At 52.3% G+C, this 21871-nt stretch overlaps 1 protein-coding gene across 1 annotated transcript in view; it reads left to right on the top strand.

Moving 5' to 3' along the window:
* LOC129829431 (leucine-rich repeat-containing G-protein coupled receptor 6) overlaps positions 1–21871 on the top strand; it is a 132779-nt gene that overhangs the window by 69929 nt on the left and 40979 nt on the right. Inside the window, exons 7-12 of the mRNA XM_055891124.1 lie at positions 4562–4777; positions 5022–5093; positions 11129–11197; positions 11723–11794; positions 12169–12240; positions 12507–12575. Coding sequence (XP_055747099.1) covers positions 4562–4777; positions 5022–5093; positions 11129–11197; positions 11723–11794; positions 12169–12240; positions 12507–12575 — 570 coding nt within the window. The remainder of the gene's footprint in view (positions 1–4561; positions 4778–5021; positions 5094–11128; positions 11198–11722; positions 11795–12168; positions 12241–12506; positions 12576–21871) is intronic.

A 21871-nucleotide genomic window follows, 5' to 3' on the forward strand; every position in this document is an offset into this window, starting at 1 on the left:
TTAATCCCACTTTGTAAAACAACAAAATGTGGAAAAAGGGGTGTGAAGACTTTCTGAAAGCACTAAATACAGTTTATGAGTAAATGTCCACTAGAGCTGTTGCCAGACAATTTAATGTTTATTTCTCTACCATAAGCTGCCTCCAGCATTGTTTTAGAGAATTTAGCAGTACGTCACAACCGCAGGCCATGTGTATGGCGTTATGTGGGTGAGCGGTTTGCTGATGTCATCGTTGTGAACAGAGTGCCCCATGGTGATGGTCGGGTTATGGAATGGGCAGGCATAAACTATGGACAATGAACACAATTGAATTGTATCAATGGCAGATTGAATGCACAGAGATACAGTGACGAGATCCTGAGGCTCATTGTGAGGCCCATTTCTTTTTTAACCTCTAATTCCTCCCAGTCCCGGATCCGGGAGCACCCCAATCAGTAAAAAAGCTGACTAGCATAGCCTAGCATAGCGTCACAAGTAAATACTAGCATCTAAATATCATTAAATCACAAGTCCAAGACACCAGATGAAAGATACACATCTTGTGAATCCAGCCATCATTTCTGATTTTTAAAATGTTTTACAGGGAAGACACTATATGTAAATCTATTAGCTAACCACGTTAGCAAAAGACACCACTTTTTTTACTCCACCATTTTTTTACTGCATCAGTAGCTATCACAAATTCGACCAAATAAAGATATAAATAGTCACTAACCAAGTAACAACTTCATCAGATGACAGTCTGATAACATATTTATTGTATAGCATATGTTTTGTTAGAAAAATGTGCATATTTCAGGTATAAATCATAGTTTACCATTGCAGCCACCATCACAACTCTCACCAAAGCGACTAGAATAACTACAGAGAGCAACGTGAATTACCTAAATACTCATCATAAAACATTTATGAAAAATACACAGCGTACAGCAAATGAAAGACAAACATCTTGTGAATCCAGCCAATATTTCAGATTTTTTAAGTGTTTTACAGCAAAAACACAATATAGCATTATATTAGCTTACCACAATAGCCAGAAACACGACACCATTTACCAGCAGCAAAGGTTAGCGATCGTAACAAGCAAGCAAAAGATATATAATTTTTGACTAACCTTCATAAACTTCTTCAGATGACAGTCCTGTAACATCATATTACACAATGCATATAGGGTTTGTTCGAAAATGTGCATATGTAGCGGCACAAATCGTGGTTATACAATGTGAGTAGTGGCCAAACTTCAAGCAATCTGTCCGGCGCCATCTTGGAGAGGCACCTAATCTAATCATTAACTATTCATAAACTTGACTAAAAAATACAGGTTGGACAGCAAATGAAAGATACATTAGTTCTTAATGCAACCGCTGTGTTAGATTTTTTAAATTAACGTTACTGCGCATACAGCGTGCGCTAAAGCGAGACCGCACCGAAATTCATGGCGGAATTATTGTTTAACATTTGTCAACATAAATACGAATTAACAGCATAAAGACTTCTTACTATTTGACGAGCTTCCATCAGAATCTTGGGCAAGGTGTCCTTTCTCCAGAACAATCGTCTTTTGGTTGAAAGATGTCCTCTTCTCCTGTAGAAATAGCAGCTAACGCTAGCTATGTGCCGGAGAGGTGTCCAACTCGTGATAGCGCGTGACAAAGTATATCCAGAAAATCGCAATAAACTAATATAAACTGCTATAAGTCGGTTTAAATTAACTACCTTATGAAGTTTTTAAGACAAAAATCAAATTAAATCAGAGCCGGAGATATAGAACTGCTAAAACGAAAGCTTTTCAGGACGCCATTGTGATGTCCCTCCTGCGCCAGGCGCCCCGTTGAAAAGAACGGACCTTCCGTTCCATGGGCTTTTATAGTGCCCCAGATGGTGCAATCCACTCCATTCAAATTCTCACCGCTTACAGACATCTAGAGGAAGGCGTATGCAGTGCATGTAGCCCCATAGCTTACATGGGAATTTATAAACTGACCCCAGAACAGAGACCTCGATTTCAGAAATCTCACTCCTTGACAGGAAGTGTGCTGCAGAATGAGTTCTGTTTCACTCAGAGAAATAATTCAAACGGTTTTAGAAACTAGAGAGTGTTTTCTATCCAATAGTAATAATAATATGCATATTGTACGAGCAAGAATTGAGTACGAGGCAGTTTAATTTGGGAACGAATTTTTACAAAGTCGAAATGGCGCACCCCTATTGACAAGAAGGGTGTCTGTGACCAACAGATGCATATCTGTGTTCCCAGTCATGTGAAATCCATAGATTGGGACCTAATGAATTGATTATAATGGACTGATTTCCTAATACAGTTTTAACTGTAACTCAGTAAAATCTTTGAAATTGTTGCATGTTGCGTATATCTTTTTATTCCGTATAGTTTGTCTGAAGTCTATGAAATGCATTCAGGTTCACATTGTTAATTTCAGATAGAGTATGCTTGACTAAACCAGTCTGTTGTCCTTGCAAGGGAATCAAGCCTCTTTCAGTTAATTATTTTGTCTGAACTCTGATGTGAAATCCCATAGGGATTGGGTTAGGGTTATTTGGGATTACATGTTTTCTTTCAGATAGAGCATGAATTCAGATAGAGCATGAATTCACGAATTCAGAGTATGTATTCAGAGCATGTATTCAGAGCATGTATTCAGATAGAGCATGTATTCAGATAGAGCATGTATTCAGATAGAGCATGTATTCAGATAGAGCATGTATTCAGAACATGTATTCAGAGCATGTATTCAGATAGAGCATGTATTCAGATAGAGCATGTATTCAGAACATGTATTCAGAGCATGTATTCAGATAGAGCATGTATTCAGATAGAGCATGTATTCAGATAGAGCATGTATTCAGATAGAGCATGTATTCAGAACATGTATTCAGAGCATGTATTCAGATAGAGCATGTATTCAGATAGAGCATGTATTCAGAACATGTATTCAGAGCATGTATTCAGAGCATGTATTCAGATAGAGCATGTATTCAGATAGAGCATGTATTCAGATAGAGCATGTATTCAGATAGAGCATGTATTCAGAACATGTATTCAGAGCATGTATTCAGAGCATGTATTCAGATAGAGCATGTATTCAGAGCATGTATTCAGAGCATGTATTCAGATAGAGCATGTATTCAGAGCATGTATTCAGATACAGCATGAATTGAAATCCACCCCAGGTAAATATCTGATGTCCATAAACTGATTCAAAGAGACTCTCAATTAGATGATAAATGAGGTGATAAATGAGGTGATAAATTAGATGATAAATAGATGATAAATTAGATGATAAATAGATGATAAATGTCACCAAGATGTATTGATATGAATTCAACGACCCTTTGTCCCCTCCTCTCCTCTCCTCTCCTCTCTTTTCCCCTCCCCTTCATCCTCTCCTATCCTCTCCCCTCTTCTCCCCGTCCTCCCCTCCCCTCCCTCCTCCCCTCTCCTTCGTTCCTCTCCTTCATTCTCCCCTCCTTCCTTCCTTCCTTCCTTCCTTCCTTCCTTCCTTCCTTCCTTCCTTCCTTCTCTTCTGCTCTTCTCTTCTCCCCTCCTCTTCTCTCCCCTCCTCTCCTCTCTTCTCTTCACCCCTCACCTCTTCTCTTTTCCCCTCACCTCTTCTCTTTTCCCCTCACCTCTTCTCCCCTCCCTCCTCCCCTCTCCTTCGCTCCTCTTCTCCCTTCCTGCCCTCCCCTCCTCCTTCCTTCCTTCCTTCCTTCCTTCCTTCCTTCCTTCCTTCCTTCCTTCCTTCCTTCCTTCCTTCCTTCTCTTCTGCTCTTCTCTTCTCCCCTCCTCACCTCTCCTCTCCCCTCCTCTCCCCTCCTCTTCTCTCCCCTCCTCTCCTCTCTTCTCTTCTCCCCTCCTCTTCTCTCCCCTCCTCTTCTCTCCCCTCCTCTCCTCTCCCCTCCTCTCCCCTCACCTCTTCACCCCTCACCTCTTCTCCCCTCACCTCTTCACCCCTCACCTCTTCTCACCTCTTCTCCCCTCCTCTCCTCTCCTCTCCTCCTCTCCTCTCCCCTCCTCTCCCCTCCTCTCCTCTCTTCTCTCCTCCCCTCCTCTCCTCCTCTCCTCTCCTCTCCCCTTCTCTCCTCTCTCCTCTCCTCTCTTCTCTCCTCCCCTCCTCTCCTCCTCTCCTCTCCCCTCCTCTCCCCTCCCCTCCTCTGCCCTCCTCTCCTCTCTTCTCTCCTCCCCTCCTCTCTTCTCTTCTCTCCTCCCCTTCTCTCCTCTCCTCTCCCCTCCTCTCCTCTCTTCTCTGCTCCCCTCTTCTCCCCTCCCCTCCCCTCACCTCTTCTCTCCTCCCCTCCCCTCTCCTCCCCTCCTCTCCCCTCCTCTCCCCTCCTCTCCAATCTCCTCCCCTCACCTCTCCTCTCCCCTCCCCTCCTCTCCTCTCTTCTCTGCTCCTCTCCTCTCCTCTCTTCTCTTCTCCCCTCACCTCCTCTCCCCTCCTCTCCTCTCTTCTCTTCTCTCCTCCCCTCCCCTCTCCTCCCCTCACCTCTCCTCCCCTCACCTCTCCTCCCCTCACCTCTCCTCCCCTCCCCTTCTCTCCTCCAGGCGGCTGGATGCTAACCTGATATCTGAGGTGCCTTCGCGGTCACTAGTTGGTCTTAGGTCTCTAAGACACCTGTGGTTGGATGATAACAGTCTAACAGAGATCCCTGTCTCTGCTCTGGACTCTCTGCCGGCCCTACAAGCTATGACCCTCGCTCTCAACCACATCACTCACATACCTGACCATGCATTCAGCAACCTCTCATCACTGGTCGTACTGTGAGTACTCTGGTTGTGTGTGTGGGGGGGGTGGGGGGGGGGGGGGATTCATCACTGGGTGTACTGAGAGTACCCTCTGGTTGTTTGGGGGGGGGGGGGGGTTAGAGGGGGTTTATGTGTCTGTCTGTTATCTGACAATGTGTCTGTTGTCATTCTGATGTCAGTCGTGTTGAGATGTGTGTTTTAACTGTGATTGGTTGAAAAGCCTGTCCCTCGTTGTGATTGGCTGTCTTTCCGTGTATAGTCATCTCCATAACAACCAAATCCAGACGATGGGAGAGAGGTGTTTCCAAGGTTTGCTCAGTCTGGAGACACTGTGAGTAAACACACGCACACACACACACACACAAAACACACACACAAAACACACACACACACATCTGCCCTTTCCAACCTGGACAAAAGGAACACCTATGTGAGAAGGCTGTTCATTGACTACAGCTCAGCGTTCAACACCATAGTGCCCTCCAAGCTCATCACTAAGTTAAGGACCCTGGGACTAAACACCTCCCTCTGCAACTGGATCCTGGACTTCCTGACGGGCCGCCCCCAGGTGGTGAGGGTAGGTAACAACACATCTGCTACGATGATCCTCAACACTGGAGCTCCCCAGGGGTGCGTGCTTAGTCCCCACCTGTACTCCCTGCTCACCCACGACTGCATGGCCAGGCACGACTCCAACACCATCATTAAGTTTGCCGGCGACAAAACAGTGGTAGGCCTGATCACCAACAATGACGAGGCAGCCTATAGGGAGGTCAGAGACCTGATCGTGTGGTGCCAGGACAACAACCTCTCCCTCAACGTGATCAAGACTACGGAGATGATTGTGGACTACAGGAAAAGGAGGACCGAGCACGCCCCCATTCTCATCGACGGGGCTGTAGTGGAGCAGGTTGAGAGCTTCAAGTTCCTTGGTGACCACATCACCAACAAACAAACATAGTCCAAGCACACCAAGACAGTCGTGAAGAGGACACTGTAACCTATTACCCCTCAGGAGACTGGAAAGATTTGGCATGGGTCCTCAGATCCTCAAAAGGTTTTACAGCTGCACCATCGAGAGCATCCTGACGGGTTGCATCACTGCCTGGTACGGCAACTGCTCGGCCTCCGACCGCAAGGCACTACAGAGGGTAGTGCGTACGGCCCAGTACATCACTGGGGCTAAGCTGCCTGCCATCCAGGACCTCTACACCAGGCGGTGTCAGAGGAAGGCCCGAAAAATTGTCAAAGACCCCATCTTCAGTGTGTATGAGTCTGTCTGTACCAGGATGTGGATCATCAGTGTGAGAAACACAGACACATGTGTGCTGAAGTAACTCTATCAACCTGTGGTGTTATGTTTGTCCAGCGTTGCCATGACATCCGAGCATTTCCGATGAGACTAACTAGTGACAGACCATAATAGTTGTGATAGTCTCCAGGTTCATCTCCCTCTCTCTCTCTCTTTCTCATCTCTCTCCCCATCTCCCTTTCTCCCTCTCTCTCTTCCTATCCCCCCCTCTCTCTCTCTGTCTCCTTCTTCCTATCCCCCCCTCTCTCTCTCTGTCTCCTTCTTCCTATCTCCCCCTCTCTCTCTCTGTCTCCTTCTTCCTATCCCCCCCTCTCTCTCTGTCTCCTTCTTCCTATCCCCCCCTCTCTCTGTCTCCTTCTTCCTATCCCCCCCCTCTCTCTCTCTGTCTCCTTCTTCCTATCCCCCCCCTCTCTCTCTCTCTCCTTCTTCCTATCTCCCCCCCTCTCTCTCTCTCTCCTTCTTCCTATCTCCCCCCCTCTCTCTCTGTCTCCTTCTTCCTATCCCCCCCTCTCTCTCTCTGTCTCCTTCTTCCTATCTCCCCCCCTCTCTCTCTGTCTCCTTCTTCCTATCCCCCCCTCTCTCTCTCTGTCTCCTTCTTCCTATCTCCCCCTCTCTCTCTCTCTCTGTCTCCTTCTTCCTATCCCCCCCTCTCTCTCTCTGTCTCCTTCTTCCTATCCCCCCCTCTCTCTCTCTCTGTCTCCTTCTTCCTATCCCCCCCTCTCTCTCTCTCTGTCTCCTTCTTCCTATCCCCCCCTCTCTCTCTCTGTCTCCTTCTTCCTATCCCCCCCTCTCTCTCTCTGTCTCCTTCTTCCTATCTCCCCCTCTCTCTCTCTGTCTCCTTCTTCCTATCTCCCCCTCTCTCTCTCTGTCTCCTTCTTCCTATCCCCCCCTCTCTCTCTCTGTCTCCTTCTTCCTATCTCCCCCTCTCTCTCTGTCTCCTTCTTCCTATCCCCCCCTCTCTCTCTCTGTCTCCTTCTTCCTATCCCCCCCCTCTCTCTCTCTGTCTCCTTCTTCCTATCTCCCCCCCTCTCTCTCTGTCTCCTTCTTCCTATCCCCCCCCTCTCTCTCTCTGTCTCCTTCTTCCTATCTCCCCCCTCTCTCTCTGTCTCCTTCTTCCTATCTCCCCCTCTCTCTCTCTGTCTCCTTCTTCCTATCCCCCCCCTCTCTCTCTCTGTCTCCTTCTTCCTATCCCCCCCTCTCTCTCTCTGTCTCCTTCTTCCTATCTCCCCCTCTCTCTCTCTGTCTCCTTCTTCCTATCCCCCCCTCTCTCTCTCTCTCTCCTTCTTCCTATCTCCCCCTCTCTCTCTCTGTCTCCTTCTTCCTATCTCCCCCTCTCTCTCTCTGTCTCCTTCTTCCTATCTCCCCCCCTCTCTCTCTGTCTCCTTCTTCCCATCTCCCTCTCTCTCTGTCTCCTTCTTCCTATCCCCCCCCTCTCTCTCTCTCTCTCCTTCTTCCTATCTCCCCCTCTCTCTCTCTGTCTCCTTCTTCCTATCTCCCCCTCTCTCTCTGTCTCCTTCTTCCTATCTCCCCCCCTCTCTCTCTGTCTCCTTCTTCCCATCTCCCTCTCTCTCTGTCTCCTTCTTCCTATCTCCCCCCCTCTCTGTCTCTGTCTCCTTCTTCCTATCCCCCCCCCTCTCTCTCTGTCTCCTTCTTCCCATCTCCCCCTCTCTCTCTCTGTCTCCTTCTTCCTATCCCCCCCCCTCTCTCTCTGTCTCCTTCTTCCCATCTCCCCCTCTCTCTCTCTGTCTCCTTCTTCCTATCCCCCCCTCTCTCTCTCTGTCTCCTTCTTCCTATCTCCCCCTCTCTCTCTCTGTCTCCTTCTTCCTATCTCCCCCTCTCTCTGTCTCCTTCTTCCCATCTCCCCTCTCTCTCTCTGTCTCCTTCTTCCTATCTCCCCCCCTCTCTCTCTCTCTCCTTCTTCCTATCTCCCCCTCTCTCTCTCTGTCTCCTTCTTCCTATCTCCCCCCCTCTCTCTCTGTCTCCTTCTTCCCATCTCCCTCTCTCTCTGTCTCCTTCTTCCTATCTCCCCCCCTCTCTGTCTCTGTCTCCTTCTTCCTATCCCCCCCCTCTCTCTCTGTCTCCTTCTTCCCATCTCCCCCTCTCTCTCTCTGTCTCCTTCTTCCTATCTCCCCCTCTCTCTCTCTGTCTCCTTCTTCCTATCTCCCCCTCTCTCTCTCTCTCTGTCTCCTTCTTCCTATCCCCCCCTCTCTCTCTCTGTCTCCTTCTTCCCATCTCCCCCTCTCTCTCTCTGTCTCCTTCTTCCTATCCCCCCCTCTCTCTCTCTGTCTCCTTCTTCCTATCTCCCCCCTCTCTCTCTGTCTCCTTCTTCCTATCTCCCCCTCTCTCTCTCTGTCTCCTTCTTCCTATCCCCCCCTCTCTCTCTCTGTCTCCTTCTTCCTATCTCCCCCTCTCTCTCTCTGTCTCCTTCTTCCTATCCCCCCCTCTCTCTCTTCCTATCTCCCCCTCTCTCTCTCTGTCTCCTTCTTCCTATCCCCCCCCCTCTCTCTCTGTCTCCTTCTTCCTATCTCCCCCTCTCTCTCTCTGTCTCCTTCTTCCTATCTCCCCCCCTCTCTCTGTCTCCTTCTTCCTATCTCCCCCCCTCTCTCTGTCTCCTTCTTCCTATCTCCCCCTCTCTCTCTCTGTCTCCTTCTTCCTATCTCCCCCTCTCTCTCTCTGTCTCCTTCTTCCTATCTCCCCCTCTCTCTCTGTCTCCTTCTTCCTATCCCCCCCCCTCTCTCTCTGTCTCCTTCTTCCCATCTCCCCCTCTCTCTCTCTGTCTCCTTCTTCCTATCTCCCCCTCTCTCTCTCTCTCCTTCTTCCTATCCCCCCCTCTCTCTCTCTGTCTCCTTCTTCCTATCTCCCCCTCTCTCTGTCTCCTTCTTCCTATCCCCCCCTCTCTCTCTCTGTCTCCTTCTTCCTATCTCCCCCTCTCTCTGTCTCCTTCTTCCTATCTCCCCCCCTCTCTCTGTCTCCTTCTTCCTATCTCCCCCCCTCTCTCTCTCTGTCTCCTTCTTCCTATCTCCCCCCCTCTCTCTGTCTCCTTCTTCCTATCTCCCCCCCTCTCTCTGTCTCCTTCTTCCTATCTCTCCCCCTCTCTCTGTCTCCTTCTTCCTATCTCCCCCCCTCTCTCTCTCTGTCTCCTTCTTCCTATCTCCCCCCCTCTCTCTCTCTGTCTCCTTCTTCCTATCTCCCCCCCTCTCTCTCTCTGTCTCCTTCTTCCTATCTCCCCCCCTCTCTCTCTCTGTCTCCTTCTTCCTATCTCCCCCCCTCTCTCTGTCTCCTTCTTCCTATCCCCCCCCTCTCTCTCTCTGTCTCCTTCTTCCTATCTCCCCCCCTCTCTCTCTCTGTCTCCTTCTTCCTATCTCCCCCCCTCTCTCTCTCTGTCTCCTTCTTCCTATCTCCCCCTCTCTCTCTCTGTCTCCTTCTTCCTATCTCTCCCCCTCTCTCTGTCTCCTTCTTCCTATCTCCCCCCCCCTCTCTCTCTGTCTCCTTCTTCCTATCCCCCCCTCTCTCTCTCTGTCTCCTTCTTCCTATCTCCCCCCCTCTCTCTGTCTCCTTCTTCCTATCTCCCCCCCTCTCTCTCTCTGTCTCCTTCTTCCTATCTCCCCCCCTCTCTCTGTCTCCTTCTTCCTATCTCCCCCCCTCTCTCTGTCTCCTTCTTCCTATCTCTCCCCCTCTCTCTCTCTGTCTCCTTCTTCCTATCTCCCCCCCTCTCTCTGTCTCCTTCTTCCTATCTCCCCCCCTCTCTCTGTCTCCTTCTTCCTATCTCCCCCCTCTCTCTCTCTGTCTCCTTCTTCCTATCTCCCCCCCTCTCTCTCTCTGTCTCCTTCTTCCTATCTCCCCCCCTCTCTCTGTCTCCTTCTTCCTATCTCCCCCCCTCTCTCTGTCTCCTTCTTCCTATCTCTCCCCCTCTCTCTCTCTGTCTCCTTCTTCCTATCTCCCCCCCTCTCTCTGTCTCCTTCTTCCTATCTCCCCCCCTCTCTCTGTCTCCTTCTTCCTATCTCCCCCTCTCTCTCTCTGTCTCCTTCTTCCTATCTCCCCCTCTCTCTCTCTGTCTCCTTCTTCCTATCTCCCCCTCTCTCTCTCTGTCTCCTTCTTCCTATCCCCCCCTCTCTCTCTCTGTCTCCTTCTTCCTATCTCCCCCTCTCTCTGTCTCCTTCTTCCTACCCCCCCCTCTCTCTCTGTCTCCTTCTTCCTATCCCCCCCTCTCTCTCTCTCTCTCCTTCTTCCTATCTCCCCCTCTCTCTCTCTGTCTCCTTCTTCCTATCTCCCCCCTCTCTCTCTGTCTCCTTCTTCCTACCCCCCCCTCTCTCTCTCTGTCTCCTTCTTCCTATCTCCCCCCCTCTCTCTGTCTCCTTCTTCCTATCTCCCCCCTCTCTCTCTGTCTCCTTCTTCCTACCCCCCCCTCTCTCTCTCTGTCTCCTTCTTCCTATCTCCCCCCCTCTCTCTGTCTCCTTCTTCCTATCTCCCCCCTCTCTCTCTGTCTCCTTCTTCCTATCTCCCCCCCTCTCTCTGTCTCCTTCTTCCTATCTCCCCCCTCTCTCTCTGTCTCCTTCTTCCTATCCCCCCTCTCTCTCTGTCTCCTTCTTCCTATCTCCCCCCTCTCTCTCTGTCTCCTTCTTCCTATCTCCCCCTCTCTCTCTCTGTCTCCTTCTTCCTATCCCCCCCTCTCTCTCTCTGTCTCCTTCTTCCTATCTCCCCCTCTCTCTCTGTCTCCTTCTTCCTATCTCCCCCCCTCTCTCTCTGTCTCCTTCTTCCCATCCCCCCCTCTCTCTCTCTGTCTCCTTCTTCCTATCTCCCCCTCTCTCTCTCTGTCTCCTTCTTCCTATCTCCCCCCCTCTCTCTCTGTCTCCTTCTTCCCATCCCCCCCTCTCTCTCTCTGTCTCCTTCTTCCTATCTCCCCCTCTCTCTCTCTGTCTCCTTCTTCCTATCCCCCCCTCTCTCTCTCTCTCTCCTTCTTCCTATCTCCCCCTCTCTCTCTCTGTCTCCTTCTTCCTATCCCCCCCTCTCTCTCTCTGTCTCCTTCTTCCTATCTCCCCCCCTCTCTCTCTCAGGGATCTGAACTATAATGATCTACCAGAGTTTCCTACAGCCATCAGGACCCTGGCAAAGCTTCAGGAACTGTGAGTCCACACACACACACACACACACACACACACACACACACACACACATAGACACACAGACACAAACACACACACAAATAAAAAACACACTCACACACAAACACACAAATAAAAAACACACTCACAAACAAACACACACACACACACACACACACACATAGACAGACACACACACAAGCACACACAGATACACAGAAACACACAGACACACAGATACACAGAAACACACATATGACTATCATATGTTCTCTCTGTAGTCAGGTAAGTTGTTTATGTTGTATTTCATATTGTATCAGTGGTTTTAATGCAGACATCGGATACAATGTCTCAAACCTCAGTAGCTGCACACCGAGGGGAGGGCTAGGATTTCTCTCGCACTTAGCAGATGCTCTGACGTGTCTGTGTGTTTTTATGTGTGTGTGTGTGTGTGTGTGTGTGTGTGTGTGTGTGTGTGTGTGTGTGTGTGTGTGTGTGTGTGTGTGTGTGTGTGTGTGTGTGTGTGTGTGTGTGTCTCTGTCTTAGGGGGTTCCACAACAACAACATCAGAGCGATCCCTGAGAGAGCCTTCATGGGAAACCGCCAACTACAGACCATGTTAGTACCCCCCCCCCCCCCCCCGCCACACACACACACTGATAAACACACACACACACACACAGATAAAAACACACAGACACACACACACACAGATAAACACACACAGATAAACACACACACATACACACACACACACACACACACATACACACACAAACACGGATAAACACACACACACACACACACACACACACACACACACACACACACACACACACACACACACACACACACACACACACACAGATAAAAACACACAGAGATAAACACACATACACACACACACACAGATAAACACACACACACACAGATAAACACACGTAGACGAAGGCCTTGGTGAAATAAAGTTTTAAAAGCAACCTCTTCCTCAGTCACTTCTATGAGAATCCCATCCAGTCTGTGGGAAGATCCGCTTTCCAGTTTTTACCTAAGCTCCATACACTGTGAGTAATGAGAATCCTTCTCCAGTCTGACAATACGACGTTTGGATGTGTGTCTTGGATACATAGCGGACCACATGAGTGTGTACGTGTGTGTGTGTGTGTGTGTGTGTGTGTGTGTGTGTGTGTGTGTGTGTGTGTGTGTGTGTGTGTGTGTGTGTGTGTGTGTGTGTGTGTGTGTGTGTGTGTGTGTGTGTGTGTGTGTGTGTGTGTGTGTGTGTGTGTGTGTGTGTGTGTACCATCTAACTAACGAGCACGTCCCTCTCCAGCTCCCTAAACGGGGCGACCCAGATACAAGATTTCCCCGACCTGAAAGGAACCACCAGCCTGGAAACACTGTAAGAGAGAGAGAGACACACACACACACACACACACACACACACACACACACACACACACACACACACACACACACACACACACACACACACACACACACACACACACACACACACACACACACACACACACACACACACACACACCCCGTCCTACTGCTGTAATGAGTGCACAGCCTCAGTCTTCTACCTAATGAGTGTCTGATAGAATGGGGACAGAGACAGAGGAGGAGAGAGAAGAGTTGCACCATCAGGTAGGCTAACTAGGCTAACTAGGCTAACTAGGCTAACTAGGCTAACTAGGCTAACTAGGATAACTAGGCTAACTAGGATAACTAGGATAACTAGGCTAACTAGGCTAACTAGGCTTACTAGGCTAACACTTTTATCCAAAGCAACTACAGCAGGAATCAAACACATAGCCTTGGCGTTGCCAGCACCAGGCTCAACCAGCAGAGCCACAGAGGCTCTGGGAGGGTACGACAGGCTCTGGGAGGGTACGACAGGCTCTGGGAGGGTACAACAGAGGCTCTGAGAGGGTACGACAAGCTCTGGGAGGGTGCCACAGAGGCTCTGGGAGGGTACGACAGGCTCTGGGAGGGTACGACAGGCTCTGGGAGGGTACAACAGAGGCTCTGGGAGGGTACGACAAGCTCTGGGAGGGTATGACAGAGGCTCTGGGAGGGTATGACAGAGGCTCTGGGAGGGTACGACAGGCTCTGGGAGGGTGCGACAGAGGATCTGGGAGGGTACGACAGGCTCTGGGAGGGTACGACAGGCTCTGGGAGGGTATGACAGAGGCTCTGGGAGGGTATGACAGAGGCTCTGGGAGGGTACGACAAGCTCTGGGAGGGTATGACAGAGGCTCTGGGAGGGTACGACAGGCTCTGGGAGGGTATGACAGAGGCTCTGGGAGGGTATGACAGTGGCTCTGGGAGGGTACGACAGGCTCTGGGAGGGTACGACAGGCTCTGGGAGGGTACGACAGGCTCTGGGAGGGTACAACAGAGGCTTTGGGAGGGTACGACAAGCTCTGGGAGGGTATGACAGAGGCTCTGGGAGGGTATGACAGAGGCTCTGGGAGGGTACGACAGGCTCTGGGAGGGTGCGACAGAGGCTCTGGGAGGGTACGACAGGCTCTGGGAGGGTACGACAGGCTCTGGGAGGGTATGACAGAGGCTCTGGGAGGGTACGACAGGCTCTGGGAGGGTGCCACAGAGGCTCTGGGAGGGTACGACAGGCTCTGGGAGGGTACGACAGGCTCTGGGAGGGTGTGACAGAGGCTCTGGGAGGGTACGACAGGCTCTGGGAGGGTGCGACAGGCTCTGGGAGGGTACGACAGAGACTCTGGGAGGGTACGACAGAGGCTCTGGGAGGGTGCGACAGAGGCTCTGGGAGGGTGCTACAGAGGCTCTGGGAGGGTACGACAGGCTCTGGGAGGGTACGACAGAGACTCTGGGAGGGTACGACAGAGGCTCTGGGAGGGTACGACAGAGGCTCTGGGAGGGTACGACAAGCTCTGGGAGGGTATGACAGAGGCTCTGGGAGGGTATGACAGAGGCTCTGGGAGGGTACGACAGGCTCTGGGAGGGTGCGACAGAGGCTCTGGGAGGGTACGACAGGCTCTGGGAGGGTACGACAGAGGCTCTGGGAGGGTACGACAGAGGCTCTGGGAGGGTACGACAGAGGCTCTGGGAGGGTACGACAGGCTCTGGGAGGGTACGACAGGCTCTGGGAGGGTACGACAGAGGCTCTGGGAGGGTACGACAGAGGCTCTGGGAGGGTACGACAGGCTCTGGGAGGGTACGACAGGCTCTGGGAGGGTACGACAGAGGCTCTGGGAGGGTACGACAGAGGCTCTGGGAGGGTACGACAGGCTCTGGGAGGGTACGACAGGCTCTGGGAGGGTACGACAGAGGCTCTGGGAGGGTACGACAGGCTCTGGGAGGGTACGACAGGCTCTGGGAGGGTACAACAGAGGCTCTGGGAGGGTACGACAAGCTCTGGGAGGGTATGACAGAGGCTCTGGGAGGGTATGACAGAGGCTCTGGGAGGGTACGACAGGCTCTGGGAGGGTGCGACAGAGGCTCTGGGAGGGTACGACAGGCTCTGGGAGGGTACGACAGGCTCTGGGAGGGTATGACAGAGGCTCTGGGAGGGTATGACAGAGGCTCTGGGAGGGTACGACAAGCTCTGGGAGGGTATGACAGAGGCTCTGGGAGGGTACGACAGGCTCTGGGAGGGTATGACAGAGGCTCTGGGAGGGTATGACAGAGGCACTGGGAGGGTACGACAGGCTCTGGGAGGGTACGACAGGCTCTGGGAGGGTACGACAGGCTCTGGGAGGGTACAACAGAGGCTCTGGGAGGGTACGACAAGCTCTGGGAGGGTATGACAGAGGCTCTGGGAGGGTATGACAGAGGCTCTGGGAGGGTACGACAGGCTCTGGGAGGGTGCGACAGAGGCTCTGGGAGGGTACGACAGGCTCTGGGAGGGTACGACAGAGGCTCTGGGAGGGTACGACAGAGGCTCTGGGAGGGTACGACAGAGGCTCTGGGAGGGTACGACAGGCTCTGGGAGGGTACGACAGGCTCTGGGAGGGTACGACAGGCTCTGGGAGGGTACAACAGAGGCTCTGGGAGGGTACGACAGGCTCTGGGAGGGTACGACAGGCTCTGGGAGGGTACAACAGAGGCTCTGGGAGGGTGCGACAGAGGCTCTGGGAGGGTACGACAGAGGCTCTGGGAGGGTACGACAAGCTCTGGGAGGGTACGACAGGCTCTGGGAGGGTGTGACAGAGGCTCTGGGAGGGTACGACAGGCTCTGGGAGGGTGCGACAGGCTCTGGGAGGGTACGACAGAGACTCTGGGAGGGTACGACAGAGGCTCTGGGAGGGTGCGACAGAGGCTCTGGGAGGGTGCTACAGAGGCTCTGGGAGGGTACGACAGGCTCTGGGAGGGTACGACAGAGACTCTGGGAGGGTACGACAGAGGCTCTGGGAGGGTACGACAGAGGCTCTGGGAGGGTACGACAGAGGCTCTGGGAGGGTACGACAGAGGCTCTGGGAGGGTACGACAGAGGCTCTGGGAGGGTACGACAGAGGCTCTGGGAGGGTACGACAGAGGCTCTGGGAGGGTACGACAGAGGCTCTGGGAGGGTACGACAGAGACTCTGGGAGGGTGCGACAGAGACTCTGGGAGGGTGTGACAGAGACTCTGGGAGGGTGTGACAGAGACTCTGGGAGGGTGTGACAGAGACTCTGGGAGGGTGTGACAGAGACTCTGGGAGGGTGTGACAGAGACTCTGGGAGGGTGTGACAGAGACTCTGGGAGGGTGTGACAGAGACTCTGGGAGGGTGTGACAGAGACTCTGGGAGAGTGTGACAGAGGCTATGGGAGGGTGTGACAGAGGCTATGGGAGGGTGTAACAGAGACTCTGGGAGGGTGTGACAGAGGCTATGGGAGGGTGTGACAGAGCACACACATGCAGTGACTTTGAGAAAGTTCTGGGTCATTAGGATCTCCTTTAGACTAGAGGAAAGAGGGCCCCTAACTGGCCTTGCAACACCAGTTCCAGCAGAATCTGGTGTCCCTTCCAGGGACCAACTGGTCCCAACCCTGCTTAGCTTCAGAGACAAGCCAGCAGTGGTCCGGTTCGTGGCAGCCTATTGAGCTAGCTGTCTCACTGTGTTAGGATCACAGAGACAGAAGAATCAACTGGCTTCCCTGGACATAAACAATCATTACAATACTCAAATACACTCTTCTGTCTAACCCACCCCCCCTCTGTCTCTCTACTCTTCCTCATCCCTCGTTCTCTCTCTCCTCTCTCTCTAGGACATTGACCAGGGCTGGTCTCTCTACTCTTCCTCATCCTCTCCCTCCTCTCTCTCTAGGACATTGACCAGGGCTGGTCTCTCTACTCTTCCTCGTCCCTCGTTCTCTCTCTCCTCTCTCTCTAGGACACTGACCAGGGCTGGTCTCTCTACTCTTCCTCATCCTCTCTCCTCTCTCTCTAGGACACTGACCAGGGCTGGACTCTCTACTCTTCCTCGTCCCTCGTTCTCTCTCTCCTCTCTCTCTAGGACACTGACCAGGGCTGGTCTCTCTACTCTTCCTCATCCTCTCTCCTCTCTCTCTAGGACATTGACCAGGGCTGGTCTCTCTACTCTTCCTCGTCCCTCGTTCTCTCTCTCCTCTCTCTCTAGGACACTGACCAGGGCTGGTCTCTCTACTCTTCCTCATCCTCTCTCCTCTCTCTCTAGGACATTGACCAGGGCTGGTCTCTCTACTCTTCCTCATCCCTCGTTCTCTCTCTCCTCTCTCTCTAGGACATTGACCAGGGCTGGTCTCTCTACTCTTCCTCATCCTCTCCCTCCTCTCTCTCTAGGACATTGACCAGGGCTGGTCTCTCTACTCTTCCTCGTCCCTCGTTCTCTCTCTCCTCTCTCTCTAGGACACTGACCAGGGCTGGTCTCTCTACTCTTAGTCATCCCTCGTTCTCTCTCTCCTCTCTCTCTAGGACATTGACCAGGGCTGATCTCTCTACTCTTCCTCATCCTCTCTCTCCTCTCTCTCTAGGACACTGACCAGGGCTGGTCTCTCTACTCTTCCTCATGCTCTCTCTCCTCTCTCTCTAGGACATTGACCAGGGCTGGTCTCTCTACTCTTCCTCGTCCCTCGTTCTCTCTCTCCTCTCTCTCTAGGACACTGACCAGGGCTGGTCTCTCTACTCTTCCTCGTCCCTCGTTCTCTCTCTCCTCTCTCTCTAGGACACTAACCAGGGCTGGTCTCTCTACTCTTCCTCGTCCCTCGTTCTCTCTCTCCTCTCTCTCTAGGACACTGACCAGGGCTGGTCTCTCTACTCTTCCTCATCCCTCGTTCTCTCTCTCTCCTCTTCTCTAGGACATTGACCAGGGCTGATCTCTCTACTCTTCCTCATCCTCTCTCTCCTCTCTCTCTAGGACACTGACCAGGGCTGGTCTCTCTACTCTTCCTCATGCTCTCTCTCCTCTCTCTCTAGGACATTGACCAGGGCTGATCTCTCTACTCTTCCTCATCCTCTCCCTCCTCTCTCTCTAGGACATTGACCAGGGCTGGTCTCTCTACTCTTCCTCATCCCTCGTTCTCTCTCTCTCCTCTCTCTCTAGGACACTGACCAGGGCTGGTCTCTCTACTCTTCCTCATCCTCTCTCCTCTCTCTCTAGGACACTGACCAGGGCTGGACTCTCTACTCTTCCTCATCCCTCGTTCTCTCTCTCCTCTCTCTCTAGGACACTGACCAGGGCTGGTCTCTCTACTCTTCCTCGTCCCTCGTTCTCTCTCTCCTCTCTCTCTAGGACACTGACCAGGGCTGGTCTCTCTACTCTTCCTCATCCCTCGTTCTCTCTCTCCTCTCTCTCTAGGACACTGACCAGGGCTGGTCTCTCTACTCTTCCTCATCCTCTCTCTCCTCTCTCTCTAGGACATTGACCAGGGCTGGTCTCTCTACTCTTCCTCATCCCTCATCCTCTCTCTCCTCTCTCTCTAGGACACTGACCAGGGCTGGTCTCTCTATTCTTCCTCATCCCTCGTTCTCTCTCTCCTCTCTCTCTAGGACATTGACCAGGGCTGATCTCTCTACTCTTCCTCATCCTCTCTCTCCTCTCTCTCTAGGACACTGACCAGGGCTGGTCTCTCTACTCTTCCTCATCCCTCGTTCTCTCTCTCCTCTCTCTCTAGGACATTGACCAGGGCTGGTCTCTCTACTCTTCCTCGTCCCTCGTTCTCTCTCTCCTCTCTCTCTAGGACACTGACCAGGGCTGGTCTCTCTACTCTTCCTCATCCCTCGTTCTCTCTCTCCTCTCTCTCTAGGACATTGACCAGGGCTGGTCTCTCTACTCTTCCTCATCCCTCGTTCTCTCTCTCCTCTCTCTCTAGGACACTGACCAGGGCTGGTCTCTCTACTCTTCCTCATCCCTCGTTCTCTCTCTCCTCTCTCTCTAGGACATTGACCAGGGCTGGTCTCTCTACTCTTCCTCGTCCCTCGTTCTCTCTCTCCTCTCTCTCTAGGACACTGACCAGGGCTGGTCTCTCTACTCTTCCTCATCCCTCGTTCTCTCTCTCTCCTCTTCTCTAGGACATTGACCAGGGCTGATCTCTCTACTCTTCCTCATCCTCTCTCTCCTCTCTCTCTAGGACACTGACCAGGGCTGGTCTCTCTACTCTTCCTCATGCTCTCTCTCCTCTCTCTCTAGGACATTGACCAGGGCTGATCTCTCTACTCTTCCTCATCCTCTCCCTCCTCTCTCTCTAGGACATTGACCAGGGCTGGTCTCTCTACTCTTCCTCATCCCTCGTTCTCTCTCTCTCCTCTCTCTCTAGGACACTGACCAGGGCTGGTCTCTCTACTCTTCCTCATGCTCTCTCTCCTCTCTCTCTAGGACATTGACCAGGGCTGGTCTCTCTACTCTTCCTCGTCCCTCGTTCTCTCTCTCCTCTCTCTCTAGGACACTGACCAGGGCTGGTCTCTCTACTCTTCCTCATCCCTCGTTCTCTCGCTCCTCTCTCTCTAGGACATTGACCAGGGCTGGTCTCTCTACTCTTCCTCGTCCCTCGTTCTCTCTCTCCTCTCTCTCTAGGACACTAACCAGGGCTGGTCTCTCTACTCTTCCTCGTCCCTCGTTCTCTCTCTCCTCTCTCTCTAGGACACTGACCAGGGCTGGTCTCTCTACTCTTCCTCATCCCTCGTTCTCTCTCTCTCCTCTTCTCTAGGACATTGACCAGGGCTGATCTCTCTACTCTTCCTCATCCTCTCTCTCCTCTCTCTCTAGGACACTGACCAGGGCTGGTCTCTCTACTCTTCCTCATGCTCTCTCTCCTCTCTCTCTAGGACATTGACCAGGGCTGATCTCTCTACTCTTCCTCATCCTCTCCCTCCTCTCTCTCTAGGACATTGACCAGGGCTGGTCTCTCTACTCTTCCTCATCCCTCGTTCTCTCTCTCTCCTCTCTCTCTAGGACACTGACCAGGGCTGGTCTCTCTACTCTTCCTCATCCTCTCTCCTCTCTCTCTAGGACACTGACCAGGGCTGGACTCTCTACTCTTCCTCATCCCTCGTTCTCTCTCTCCTCTCTCTCTAGGACACTGACCAGGGCTGGTCTCTCTACTCTTCCTCGTCCCTCGTTCTCTCTCTCCTCTCTCTCTAGGACACTGACCAGGGCTGGTCTCTCTACTCTTCCTCATCCCTCGTTCTCTCTCTCCTCTCTCTCTAGGACACTGACCAGGGCTGGTCTCTCTACTCTTCCTCATCCTCTCTCTCCTCTCTCTCTAGGACATTGACCAGGGCTGGTCTCTCTACTCTTCCTCATCCCTCATCCTCTCTCTCCTCTCTCTCTAGGACACTGACCAGGGCTGGTCTCTCTATTCTTCCTCATCCCTCGTTCTCTCTCTCCTCTCTCTCTAGGACATTGACCAGGGCTGATCTCTCTACTCTTCCTCATCCTCTCTCTCCTCTCTCTCTAGGACACTGACCAGGGCTGGTCTCTCTACTCTTCCTCATCCCTCGTTCTCTCTCTCCTCTCTCTCTAGGACATTGACCAGGGCTGGTCTCTCTACTCTTCCTCGTCCCTCGTTCTCTCTCTCCTCTCTCTCTAGGACACTGACCAGGGCTGGTCTCTCTACTCTTCCTCATCCCTCGTTCTCTCTCTCCTCTCTCTCTAGGACATTGACCAGGGCTGGTCTCTCTACTCTTCCTCATCCCTCGTTCTCTCTCTCCTCTCTCTCTAGGACACTGACCAGGGCTGGTCTCTCTACTCTTCCTCATCCCTCGTTCTCTCTCTCCTCTCTCTCTAGGAAATTGACCAGGGCTGGTCTCTCTACTCTTCCTCGTCCCTCGTTCTCTCTCTCCTCTCTCTCTAGGACACTGACCAGGGCTGGTCTCTCTACTCTTCCTCATCCCTCGTTCTCTCTCTCTCCTCTTCTCTAGGACATTGACCAGGGCTGATCTCTCTACTCTTCCTCATCCTCTCTCTCCTCTCTCTCTAGGACACTGACCAGGGCTGGTCTCTCTACTCTTCCTCATGCTCTCTCTCCTCTCTCTCTAGGACATTGACCAGGGCTGATCTCTCTACTCTTCCTCATCCTCTCCCTCCTCTCTCTCTAGGACATTGACCAGGGCTGGTCTCTCTACTCTTCCTCATCCCTCGTTCTCTCTCTCTCCTCTCTCTCTAGGACACTGACCAGGGCTGGTCTCTCTACTCTTCCTCATCCTCTCTCCTCTCTCTCTAGGACACTGACCAGGGCTGGACTCTCTACTCTTCCTCATCCCTCGTTCTCTCTCTCCTCTCTCTCTAGGACATTGACCAGGGCTGATCTCTCTACTCTTCCTCATGCTCTCTCTCCTCTCTCTCTAGGACATTGACCAGGGCTGGTCTCTCTACTCTTCCTCGTCCCTCGTTCTCTCTCTCCTCTCTCTCTAGGACACTGACCAGGGCTGGTCTCTCTACTCTTCCTCATCCCTCGTTCTCTCTCTCTCCTCTTCTCTAGGACATTGACCAGGGCTGATCTCTCTACTCTTCCTCATCCTCTCTCTCCTCTCTCTCTAGGACACTGACCAGGGCTGGTCTCTCTACTCTTCCTCATGCTCTCTCTCCTCTCTCTCTAGGACATTGACCAGGGCTGATCTCTCTACTCTTCCTCATCCTCTCCCTCCTCTCTCTCTAGGACATTGACCAGGGCTGGTCTCTCTACTCTTCCTCATCCCTCGTTCTCTCTCTCTCCTCTCTCTCTAGGACACTGACCAGGGCTGGTCTCTCTACTCTTCCTCATCCTCTCTCCTCTCTCTCTAGGACACTGACCAGGGCTGGACTCTCTACTCTTCCTCATCCCTCGTTCTCTCTCTCCTCTCTCTCTAGGACATTGACCAGGGCTGATCTCTCTACTCTTCCTCATCCTCTCTCTCCTCTCTCTCTAGGACACTGACCAGGGCTGGTCTCTCTACTCTTCCTCATGCTCTCTCTCCTCTCTCTCTAGGACATTGACCAGGGCTGGTCTCTCTACTCTTCCTCATCCCTCGTTCTCTCTCTCCTCTCTCTCTAGGACACTGACCAGGGCTGGTCTCTCTACTCTTCCTCATCCCTCGTTCTCTCTCTCCTCTCTCTCTAGGACATTGACCAGGGCTGGACTCTCTACTCTTCCTCATCCCTCGTTCTCTCTCTCCTCTCTCTCTAGGACATTGACCAGGGCTGGTCTCTCTACTCTTCCTCGTCCCTCGTTCTCTCTCTCCTTTCTCTCTAGGACACTGACCAGGGCTGGTCT

This window comes from Salvelinus fontinalis, chromosome 31 (genome assembly GCF_029448725.1).
Source record: "Salvelinus fontinalis isolate EN_2023a chromosome 31, ASM2944872v1, whole genome shotgun sequence".
In the NCBI taxonomy this organism is placed as follows: domain Eukaryota; kingdom Metazoa; phylum Chordata; class Actinopteri; order Salmoniformes; family Salmonidae; genus Salvelinus; species Salvelinus fontinalis.